This window comes from Notothenia rossii, assembly GCF_949606895.1.
Source record: "Notothenia rossii genome assembly, chromosome: 5".
Taxonomy (NCBI): domain Eukaryota; kingdom Metazoa; phylum Chordata; class Actinopteri; order Perciformes; family Nototheniidae; genus Notothenia; species Notothenia rossii.
Window position 1 is genome coordinate 16,922,383 of NC_136903.1, and position 12,633 is coordinate 16,935,015.

Consider the following 12,633-nt stretch of genomic DNA (forward strand, 5'->3'; position numbering starts at 1 on the left):
CCCCACCTTGCTGAAAAATGAAGTCATCTTTTTAACTCCCCATGATTGTGTGTGAATGTGTTAAACATTTAACTTTTTCTTATCCTCCCTCTAGCTGAGATTGGAAATTACGACCCTGGGAAGCATCCTGAAGGTTACAGCTCCAAGTTCCAGTTCTTTCCTAAACACTCGGAGAAGCTGGAGCGCCGGATTGCAGACCTACACAAGACAGAGCTGATGTAAGAGCCAGATTATAAAACCATGCAATCAATTTCTCCCTTGTTTTCACGTAACTATACCGATCCCGCTCCTACAGTATACCAGCTAAACAAACACCAGGCTATCTGTGGCATTTATGTCATTAGGTGCAGTAATGAGGCACCATTTTTACTGTAGTGAATTGGACAGAGTGTCGCTTATATGAGCAGAAAGCAGGGAAAAGCGCTCTCTGACGGGCGTCTATTATGCCAGTCAGATGGGTCCTAGTTCCAGCTTTAACTGAAAGAGTAGAAGAGTCAAATAATGAAAGTGATCAGACAGACCACACACATACACACACATACACACACACACATACACACACATACACATACACACACACACACACACACACACACACACACACACACACACACACACACCCACACACCATGTTTACATCACTTCAGGGGACATTACATTGACTTACCTGCATTTCCTGGAGAGTTATCCTAACCTTAACCGTAACCAACACATCCCTAACCCTAACCCCTACCCTAACCAAGTATTCACCCTAAAATTATTGATCCCCACACGTGACTGTGTAAACAGATTTAGGTCCCCACAAGGATAGTAATGCTAGGACACATACACACACACAGACACAGACACACACACACACACACACACACACACACACACACACACACACACACACACACACACACAAACACACACACACACACACACACACACACACACACACACACACACACACACACACACACAAACACACACCAGAAATCATGTTTACTCTCACATGTGCAATCCAACTGATTATTATTTGCACTAATGAGTGTTTTATCACTCCTAATGTGAATACGCTTCTGTGTTAATGATGTACAGTAAAATTCCACATAGACATTAACAAAGTTCAGTTTTTAAAGCTGTAGGAGCATAATGACAAACATCATGAGCCTCTGCTGCCCACTAGTGGTTTCCTCTTGCTTCACCACCAAGTAAACAGTGCTTCACTATGAATATTCACATTGATTTGACACCCTGATTAAACCAGAGTTAAAGCCAGATACACAATAACTGCTTATTAAATATATCATGACATATTTAATTTGACCTTAACTGGTCTTTATAATAATGTATAATCTGTATTTCCTCTGATTACTTCCAGTCTCTAAATGAATGTATCCAACTGTTTTATATTACTTGTTTGTGCCTTGTTCATGTGTCCTCTTTCAAGACTGACACAGATGTTTGGTGTGTTGTTGCTCTTCCTCAGTGGACAACTACCTGAAACATCAGAGCGAAATTTCCTGCAGAAAGCCCAGATGCTGGAGACATATGGCGTTGATCCACATCCATGCAAGGTTTTTCAAGCACTGCTGTACTATTTTTAGATAGTGAACATTCAAACATAGACATAAAGCAAATGCTAAAACATATGGAGTATCATTTTCTTTAATCATTGTAGAAATGTGTGTGGTCAAGTTATACTTTGAATTTGTTCTCTTCCAGGATGTGTCTGGGAACCCAGCCTTCCTCGCCTTCACGCCGTTTGGTTTCGTGGTGCTTCAGGGAAACAAGAGGCTTCATTTTCTCAAATGGTGAGCCAAACATGCAAAACTGTTTCATGTGAGCCAGAGACAGAGCACTCCTCCTCCTAGTTGCAGGAAGTTAGATAAACAAACCAACACATACAGGCATAATATGCATTAAACAGCATGTGCACTACAGCTGGTTGTACAATAACACTCAACAAAGCTAATCCATCTGCCTCTACCTGTGAAGAGCCCGCAGTTAGTATGTGCACAGATGGCTAATTACAACAGTTTACGCCTACTGATTTGAATTCAGCCTATTGCTTTACTGATGAATTGAAAATATGTACAAGATGGTGCATTTATTTTTAGCTTTCTGCTTTTAACTGAAAAGGTCCCTGTTACACTAATGAAACCAGACTTACTATGTTTGCAGTATTTATTCTGGCTCTGTTTGTTTGCCTTCAGCACGCTCAGGTTTCCCTCATTCTCCATTCCCAGTCTGCAGGGAATATTATCAGTTATTTGTTTTGTCAGCCAAACACAGAGCTCCGTGGCTGTTTATGTGATCTCAAAGTGGTTGTCATGAATATTTAAAGATGCTCTGTGGCTTTCTGTTTCTGCTTTGTTTCATCTGTGACGGTCTCTCCTGGACAGGCACGAGGTGACCAAACTGAAATTCGAAGGCAAGACATTTCACGTTTATGCAAATCAGAAGGAGGTGAGTTTAAGTATTGTTGCATTTGGGGGGCAGAGGGAACCCAGCAGTTATGGTTCTAGAACATTTTACACGGGTGGCAAAGGGGGGGCAAGAGGTCATGCCAGGGTGGCATGGGAGGGCGGACAGTACGTGGTATTTTATACTGTATATAACCTATTTATTGTTAAATCATGCCCTAACACAAGTGTTCTTAATGCACAAGAGAAACAAGGTGTTCAGACAAACAAACTAAAATATAGTATAAAACGGCTAAATACTCATGATACCCTAGAATTCTGTTTACTGTAAGTACAGTAAAAGTACTAAGTTATAATTACACAAATTAAATCACCCATCTCTTCAGAGAGCTAAAGGTGACCTGTGCAGCAACACATTTCAATACATATTTGTCAATACTAAGAGCCGCTAGATTGTGCTGCTGTTATGGAATATGTATGCAAGGAGAATAAAAACATACCATGTGGTCCAGCTGGAGTCTCATCTGCCTCCTGATCCCTGCCTCTATCCCTCTTTCTGACACTTCATCTTTATTCCTCACATACATTTCTTCTTCTTCTTCACTAATGTCTTCATCTCCTCCTGGCTTTCTCCTGCTCTGACCCTCCTTGTCTCTTCAGTGTACTCTCTTTCCCTTTTCCTCTTCTATTCGTCCTGATCACTTCTCAGATATGTCTTTTTGTTGTTGAATCACTCCAGCCACTCTGGCCTGCAAGAGTCTACTTGTGAAACGCACTGGTACAAATGCTTGTATAACTTTACACGTTAGGGTCATGTAGCTAATAAGTAGCTAATGGCATATCGATAATAAATATAAAATCTGAAAGTATTTATAAAACGCACACAGGCAGCTGTGTTCAGACCCAGTTTGACGGTAAAGGATGTATCCTGGTTTAATTTATCTGGCCTCATTGCTGTGATGTGTAATTTACGTGGATTTAATAGTACCGCATAGTTTAGCAAATAAATGATCGATCTCCCAGCTAGCGCTGTCTGTGTAGCATTTTTGTAAGGTAATGCCCCAAACAGCGGCCGCCTGTTAAACGCTATCGATTCAAACGGCAGCGTTTTATTAATATCTTGTTTCAAGCTCTCGTCTTTAGTAAAAACAAAACTAGTGGAAGGGGAATTGCTCCCAGGGGAAGCTGATCCAGCTCGCTCCCTCTCTTCAGCGGTGTGAGCCGTGGTCTGTGAACGCTGCTCCGCAGTTTAATGCAGGGCCGTAGCTGCGTTTTTAACGGGCCTAAGATGATATTTAAAATGATTCACTTTTAATTAATGAACTGCTTGTTTCGTTGCTTGAGAAGCTTGTGGACATAGTGTAGGTTTGTTTATACAAGTACAGTTTCAGGGACACAAAAATTAGGGGGGCAGCTGGGGGGGCAAGGCTCTACAGTAGGGGGGCAGCTGCCCCCCCTTTCCCCCCATAGATTGCCGCCCCTGGAACACAGCACTGCATAATGAGTGTGGTTTTCTGTCTCAGTGTGTTATATTTTCCTGCAAATACTCTTTATTTCAATGTGCAGGACCAAAAGATCATCTTGACATACTTTGCCCCCACACCGGAGGCCTGCAAGCATCTTTGGAAGTGTGGAGTGGAGAACCAAGCTTTCTACAAGTAAGTCAACAAATCTCTTCTTTTGTTTATCTTCAATGTTCCTATTATTCTCCTGCACTGTCATGATTTATTTGCCTGCTCTGCATCTTTGAGCGCTGTCGTGTTGTGTACCATCACGGTACCTTGCTGTCCTTAAAAGCCCAATCCCCTAGGGTTGTTTGTGAGCGGGGAAAATGAGGTGTGAGTTGCCCCTGACCTTTTATTGAATGAGTGTTCGCTGGCACGAGACTGCAAGCACTTCAGTGCCCCCTCTGAGATATGCCCCCCTGTCTCGGGCCATGAATAATAGTGCAGGTCCCCTATGTTCAGCTCAGGAAAGGTGATTTAAAAAAACAAAAAAACAAGTGAGCTGGCTGGCTTCAGAGTGGTGTTGTAATAAGTTGAGCTGATGGCTCAGGTGATGAAGGTTGCAAAGGGGGGGTTAGCATATGGAGAGAGAGAGAGGGCATGGGAAGGGCAGAGCTTAGCACCCATATTAAAGTTAATGTGATGTGACCTTGTGATGATTATCAGCCTCCCACTCATTAAAACCATACTGAGGGGAGTCAGAGGAACTGAAAGGCAAAAGGACATGTGATAAAGATGTCTTTTCGGAGAAGCACAAAAATACCTTGAAAGCAAAATGAAACATGAAACATTAATGTCTCACTTACTATGACAATATAAACATATTGAATTCTGTATGGAGTCGAGGATACACAGCCTATACTGCGAGGAGAGGGCATGCATAATTTAACAGCAGGGGATTTGATCCTGGGATCCAGAAAGCAGGAAGTCCATATATTCACTCTTGAACTGTAGGATCATATTCTTGCAATAGTCAGTCAGGAATTGTTTATATTTTAAGTTTGTACTTGTAGTTATTCTTCCTGTCTTTCTTGTTTAGCTGCAGTAGGCTTCATTTCTCTTTCTCTTTTTTCAGGCTTGACAAGTCAAGTCAGGTTCGCACGGTGTCCAGCAGCAACCTGTTCTTCAAGGGCAGTCGTTTCCGTTTCAGGTAGAGTACACAACAAGACACTATGACTGATGACAGGGAGGGGAGGACACTGCAGAACACCCCCAGCTGGAAGTGGATAGAAGTGTTCCCAGAAGACGTGGCCTCCTGGCCCTCTGTGCTGTTACGTCAGCGTTCTTTAGCCCAGAGGATAGTACTGACATCTCACAAGAGGACACAGAGGGGAAAACCAAAGAGATCACATGAAGCATTATCACCTGGCTGTATAGCTAAGTCATTGTCCTTTTTTATTAAAGGATCAGGTCACATAAATAATATGTTTCTTTTTAATTCTCACTTATCTTCTAGCCTGGTATTACAGTTTTTGTTTTATTTGCTCAGATTTTGAGATATCCAGCTAAAAAAATGTTGTAGATACAGTTCAATGTTTTAACCATGGGTGTGCAGAATTGTTTTCCAGCTTTTCATTGGAACTCCTATATGCTAATACAATTAGCCCTAGTTAAATATGGATATCTCAAAACCTGAACTAGAGATAAATGAGAAAATAGATTTTAATTTAGATAAAATGGACCTTTTGTGTTTTAGGGATGTAAAGTAATTTTAAGAAACTGTTAGTGTACTATAGTCACAGTAGGTTACATTTTGAGTTTACTATTGAAGGGAAAACCATGATCATCGTTATGATTTATTTGCCTGTGTGTGCATTTGTCTGACTGACGGTAATTCACTTTCACAAAGCTGAATTCACCGGGTTGATTCAATCATGATGCTCATGCAGTGTACTAATCCACTGCAGTGATGGCTTTCATGGCATTGGGTGACACCAGTTACCTGTGTGTGAATGTGTGTCTGTGTGTGTATGTGTGTGTATGTGAAACTCATCCTGAGCATCGTCTCTGTGCTTTACAACAGTGGACGAGTGGCAAAAGAGGTGATGGAGCAGAGTGCCAAAATCAAACGCGAACCTCCAGAAATACACAGGTAGAGTTTTAAACTCACGAGAGCTCAGAATGTCCTCAATCAGATTTTTGTTTTGTTTTCCTCTATTTTCTTAGGCACCAAGCTACTGTAGATGTCTTTAAATCCACAACACCTACACGCTACAGTATGAGTTACCTCCACTTGTAGTGATCTCTCTGCAGTTACATTACTGCATCTGTATCTTTGTTGTTCTCCGCAGGGCTGGCCTGGTGCCCAGCAGAAGTTGTCCATCCATCACCCACGGGCCTCGCCTCACCAGTGTACCGCGCACACGTCGGAGAGCCGTGCACATTTCTATTATGGAGGGTAAGAACTGAGCTGCACTCCTTCTCTTAAGGCCTAAACACTTACCTGCTGGGGACAAATGTGTGTTTTACAAGACATGTATTCCGTAAATGCCTCCCACACAGTCATCCTCACACACTGAAACATGTCAGACATTGCTGTTTTATGATTATTTAGAATTTATCTATAATTGTAGTGAAGTATAGTGATTTGTTGGGTGTTAAATCTGATCAAATTGACCTTAATAGTTATACCAGTCTTCCTGGCAGCGGTTATTTTCTCACTCTTCAGATATAATTACTGATAATGCGTTACAACTGGCTGGTCCAAAGTCTTTAATGTATTAGTGAGCCTTTAGTCCAATTTGTGCCAACTCCTCCGCCTTCTTGAAAAAACATACTTCTGCCTACACACACATACACACACATGCCGTAACTTGAGCCATTTGGCCCACTTGATGCTTGAGGCCCTGGTGGGACACGCTGCAGGTGTGTACGTCAGCCTGCTCCACTTCAATGCACAGTTTCAGAGCTGTGTGTGTGAACTTTAGTGGTTGTTTATTTGATGGGCCAACACAGTGGCAGCTCACTCGTTCAGACCACCTGCAAACAGGAACAGGTGGCCTCATTGAGATGAGTGCAGCAGGCGTACTGTTCTCCATGGCTCTGGGTAAAAACAGCAGTGAGACCAATAGACTCTACCTTCAAGTACATACTGTACCTCTTTGTACAGGGAGATAAAATAGATGTCAGGAGCAGGTGTACTGTGTATATTGAGGGTCTTTTGCTGCTGGTTCAAGAGAGACATAAGAGCTTCCCACCCCCAGTGTGTGCTGACTGGATGTCTTACAGTGGTATTAATACCCCAGCTGAAAATAGCCTGGGTCTTCTGCTCCATGTATGTCACTGGCCCGGGTGTGGCCAAAGCAGGCCAGACCAATGGTGACGATTGTAGCACTGCTGCAGAAAGCCACCGTTTTACCTCACACACTCCTCTCCGCTAACCGCAACTAAGGCTGATCCCCTTGGCCCAACACACACTCTCACACACACAGGGAGACTGTGGCCTGGACTCCGGGACAGGGACCATAAGGACGGAATAAACACGTGCATGCTGCAGCCATGGTGAAGTGTCTGATCCGTATCACCACCCGGGTGAATGTCCACCTGCGTATGATCAACCATTGCTTTCGGGATGTGAAGGTTCGCGTACTGAGCCTCGGGCCCCGTATGCTGGGCAAGGCCCTTGGCGTCCTCCCCCTTTACCCTTCCCTGATGGGGCAGGAGGAGTCCGCCAGCGTCACCCCTCTAGCTGGCACTCCACTGCCCCCCGTTCAACCCAGCAACCCTCCAGGTAAAGTCATCCCAGAGCTAGCTAGCCAGCGGTGTGCTTTACATGGAAGTGGCAATGGCTTTCTCAGGTTTAAATCAGTCTCTGCCTCAGCAATGGTGGTGTGGGAGCAACACCATTCCTCTGTGTGTCTGTGCCTTTTGGAGGGCTATAAAAAAACGTTTTTTTTAGTTTGTTTTGTTTGTTGGTTTAATTATTTGTTGATCTTGCAGCTATATTTGGCTTCAACCAGTAAACAATTAAGAGGTGAAGTGTTTTTATTGGCATTTCTCTTAAAACAACTTGTGAAATAAAAATAAAAAGGTCATGTTTTTTCAGCTTGTTGCTTTCCTGTGGTAAGCTTAATGTAAGCAGTGGCAGATCAACACTGAGTAAAGATGGCCGCTGACAGTCACTCAGCCTTTATGCCTCCTTTTAGCTGACAGGAGTTTAAAGTCAGCAGAAGCTTAGGCACCGGACATAATCGGTCCTACCTTTCCTGCAGTTTTAAAAAAAGTCCCTTTTATGATTTGCTTCCTCAACAAAAGTTTAATTTTAATCTTTTCCATTAAAGTGAAGGTGTGGTGTTGCTCTGGAGAATGTGATAGGGTCAGCGAAGGGCTCATCCTCACTGACATGTACACTGTAGTGAGGCTCTCTCTCACATACTGTACTGTCACTTCATACTGCAGATGGGACTGTACAGAGATATATGTACATATGCAGATATACATTTCAGGTTTTACCATACCATTTCTACCATGGGAAGTTCCCTTTGATATCTACAGTATCAGAACATCTTTGTTGGAAATGTTGCAAGTCAATAAGCGTCACTGTTTTATGACTTTTTTTAAGTTATGTATGATTTTAGTTTCAATTTCATGAAGTATTTTGATTTGTTGGGTGTTACATCTGATGCAATTGGCCTTAACAGTTATACCAGTCTTGCTATTTATCCATATACAGACTTTCCTTCATCACAATATCAAATGGCATATACTGTACAGTAAAATAATATATTATCTAGCTCATTCTTGTGGATTTAAAATATGTTTGCCTGCCATTTCCTTTTGGTTGGTATAGTCTTTGACTGTTTGGTGTTGATGAAAGCATGTTGGTTTACATTTTTCAAAAAGCGTAAAAGCCTTTTTTAAGTCTCTCTTAAAATAACAGCCACTTGACCATTTTTGGTTGCTTCAACTGCTCAGTGTTTAAGCAAAACACTACGGCTAACTAGCTCTGTTAAACATGTTTGCAGGCCACATATATTTAGTCATATAATTTCAGCTGGACATTGCAAAAATTGACAAGACTGTGGATTTAGAACCCCTCTCCTTTTATATTGAATAACATTGGAAAGGGATGTCCTCCCAGCCAATGTTGACAGGTTATGGCTACGTCAATATTATATAGATATTGTTATATTATGTAGATATAGTAAAGTGAATTCATTTAGTACATTTAGCAGACTGTTCTAGTGCTTCAATTATTTCCCAGTTAGTCATTATGTCATAATTACTGATGATTATTTATCAAAAATCCCATTTTTGTGCTTTTAAAATATTTCTTCAAAGCACAAGAGTGAACCCTGCAATGTTTTTGCAAAATCGATATCAAGCTATTTGGTCAAAAAAAGATTGTGATATTTGTTTCTCTAGAACAGGGCTTGTCAGTGTGGTTTTAATACAGAATGGTATGTAAGCATATCCTTGATCCTTCTGGTTTGTATGTATGTTTAATTGCAGCTCTGTTTAAAGGTCAAGCGTTCCTTTACAAGTATTTAACACAACCGAGACATATCAAGTCATCTAATATCTAAAGTAGGATCATGGCTGTAACCTCTTTTTATTTTTAAGGATAAGGACTCCGATAGAGCTAGTCGAGATAAAGAGACGATTTTGGCTATCTTAACTAGCTTTTTAACTAACTTGTATTCTCTGCGGTTAAACTCTACACTTCCAGTACAAGGGAAATATGATAAGGCATCACATCAGCTCATGAGCTTTCTATGAAACTACTATAGAGACTGTGTGTCTGTACTCAGTTGCACAAACAGCAGAATTGACCTCTCAGCATTTAGAAGCAGATTTACAGTATAACGTGTCAGTGAACGCCACACTAGTAGCTTATAGATTCTACATTTATAAAACACTCATCATGCTATAAAACATGTGTAACATTCCTTTCTTCCTGTCTGTTTCCCTCCCGCTCTTCCTCCCTGAACCCCTCCCTCAGGTCTGGAGTCGTTGCGGGACAGTGCCCACTCCACGCCGGTGCGTTCAGTGTCCCATGGGGATTTCATGCCACGCTCCCGGAGCCAGGCCACAGACGCCAGTGAGAGGACTGCGGTGATCTCTGATGAGGCGTACAGCCCCTCCGACAGCGTGCTTCCCACCTCGGTGTCCGAGCACAGCGCGGAGCTGTCCACCTCCCGCCAGAACAACGGGGCGCCCTGCAGCATCGAGGAGGAGAAGGAGTCGGAGGCAGGCACCCCGCGTGGGGATGGGAGAGATTTAGGTGCGGAGGGTAAATCCGCACAGGAGGGTGCTGGGGGGGACTCGACCCTCAGCGAGGTGGAACAGGTGAATAAATTTGTCTTAAGCGTCCTGCGTTTGCTCCTTGTGACCATCGGACTCCTCTTTGTCTTGCTCCTCCTCCTCATCATCCTCACAGAGTCAGACCTTGACATTGCATTTTTACGTGATATCCGCCAGACCCCCGAATTTGAGCAGTTCCATTTCGAATACTTTTGTCCCCTCAGGCGGTGGTTTGCCTGCAAGCTCCGCTGGGTGGGCGGGTTGCTCATTAACAAGTGAGGGGAGGTCGTAGAGTTCGTAAGCCCGCTCGGGGTCTGAGGTGACGGTTAGGACTCCGGAGCGATGAAGGGCAGCCTCGGCCCCAACATGAACCCTGCTCCTCATCCTCCTCCTGCAGACACAGCCTCTCACCAGGCAGGATCTCTCCTCCTCTCCTCTACTTTGATTTAACCCCCCCACCACCCAACCACCTCCTCGTTTTGCTTATTTTCTTCTTCTTTTTTTCTACAAAACCAGAGGACATGTTTTGCATTTTTTTTATTTCAACTCATTTCAGGTATTTTATTTTTTCAAATAACACAAAGGAAAAAAATTAAAACTGGAATCGAAGGACTGGAGATGTTTAAACAGTTCCTATCACAAGGACTGGAGAGTTGCAACCGATGAGCGTTGCCTTCAATTATTATTTATTGTTTTAAACGTGTATTTGAAAGAGAAGGGAAAGAGATAAACAGCAATCGAGGAAGTTGATTTGTCATTACATGAAGATGGAAGTGAGTTATATCAGGGTCGATACTGCTCTGAAGGATATATGAGGCACTGTATTATAATATCGTTTGATATTGGTTCATCCCCATCAGATGCATTTAGACAAACGGCAGATTCAACTCAGCGGGAAAAAACAGAACAATCTGAAGGGAATAAAAATGAAGGTTTATGAAACAGAGAGCAGACGGGATGATTACCAAATGCCTTTTTGAGAAGATGTTGATGATTGAAAGTTGTTTTAAGACACCATTACACTTTAGTATACAATGGTGAACAAAGTAAACTGATGAAGAACAAGGGTTTTTTTCTAACATTTATTATACAGTCAAATAAACCAGTACCAATAGTGTTATTTGACCCAGTAGTGTCAGAAGCAGTTAGAGGAGTATTCAGAAAGATTTGCTTGCACCATAGATTATAGTCTAGATAGAAGTGCAATGCTCATATGGTTTGAATAATGAAGTACTTTGAATGTGCTCATTTGTTCAGTTGTTTTCTTATTTCTCCAATTAATTTGATTTGCATTTTTTCATCTAGTTGAAATTCGATGAATTTCAACAATTTCTTTGTATGAAGAGTTTATGATTTATTTTGGTTTCATATCAACCTAGCTCTTAGGTTTATGTAACATACTATATATTATTATTATTATTAGAATAAGAATAATGATGTACTTTTTGTACAAATTAGTTTGTTTCCTAATATATATTGACAGGTTTTCCATGTATATTTTAACAGAACTGAAATGTTATTTTGTTATTGAAGATTAAATTATACCTTTTTTAGCGCTGTGTAAGGTCAGAAGTATTTATGGAAATGTGGAAGTGGGGACTAAAGAACAGGGTTTTTATCCAGATCCACTGAACGCTGCTCACACCTCGCATCACTCCACCAGCAGTCACTCAGCAATGTTAATGAACATGTCTCTACGAAAGGAAATCTGCAGATATCATTATAACACCACAAATACCAAATAATCCAAAAGCACATTTCCACCTTTCATAACTTTACAATATGTATTTTTTACTTGAAGAGTTTAAAGAGATGACTTCTAGCCTGACCGATACCGAGTCTTTTCACTTATTCCTTAAACCCATGGCCTATACTCAACGTAAAAGTAAAATATATATATATATTGACATCATTACTAGAGCTGAAAAACATATCTTGAAGATTTTCTGATATCTTTTATTCCATTATTGTTCATTGAATTTATTTAGGTTTTGTACAGTAGGTACGATGAAAGAAATCTATTTAAATTATATTGCTGTTGGTTGTGAGATTTTCACTATTTTCTGACATTTTATTGGCCAAACAATGAATCAATTAAACTAGAAAAGAATGGACAGATGAAGCGTTATTTAAATAATTGTTAGTTGTTGCCCCGAACAAAAGTTTGTCACTAAAAGACTGATAATTAATAATGAAATGGGCCAGGCAGGAAACTGCATAATATAAGTAGTACATTCTAAAGGTTTCTTGTGCAGATTTCTTTTTTTGAATAATGCAATTAAATTACTTTCCTGGAATATTATATCAGCCAAAACTAAATCAGGCACCAACATATCTGAAAAGCGCATATCTGCCCTTGGTTTTGTCGGTCAGGCTCTAGGCGCTTCTGCCTCTCAGCTCCAGGAAGCAATAACTGCGAAGGCTGCTGGATTCTGGGTAAAATCTGTTTTTTATATTGCGTGTCTACCTCCTGC

The 12,633-nt window shown here is 41.5% G+C and overlaps 1 protein-coding gene across 2 annotated transcripts in view; it reads left to right on the forward strand.

Moving 5' to 3' along the window:
• The window catches only part of frmd5a (FERM domain containing 5a), a 58,556-nt gene extending 47,153 nt beyond the window's left edge, over window positions 1-11,403 (forward strand). Inside the window, exons 6-14 of one of the 2 annotated variants that reach the window (XM_079682334.1) lie at window positions 95-218; window positions 1,475-1,562; window positions 1,711-1,799; window positions 2,391-2,454; window positions 3,978-4,069; window positions 4,992-5,066; window positions 5,940-6,008; window positions 6,208-6,314; window positions 9,858-11,403. In XM_079682334.1, the coding sequence (XP_079538460.1) occupies window positions 95-218; window positions 1,475-1,562; window positions 1,711-1,799; window positions 2,391-2,454; window positions 3,978-4,069; window positions 4,992-5,066; window positions 5,940-6,008; window positions 6,208-6,314; window positions 9,858-10,438 (1,289 nt within the window). In that variant the 3' untranslated portion in view covers window positions 10,439-11,403. The remainder of the gene's footprint in view (window positions 1-94; window positions 219-1,474; window positions 1,563-1,710; window positions 1,800-2,390; window positions 2,455-3,977; window positions 4,070-4,991; window positions 5,067-5,939; window positions 6,009-6,207; window positions 6,315-9,857) is intronic. The other variant, XM_079682335.1, reaches the window with a different exon arrangement.
• Window positions 11,404-12,633: the final 1,230 nt, after the last annotated feature.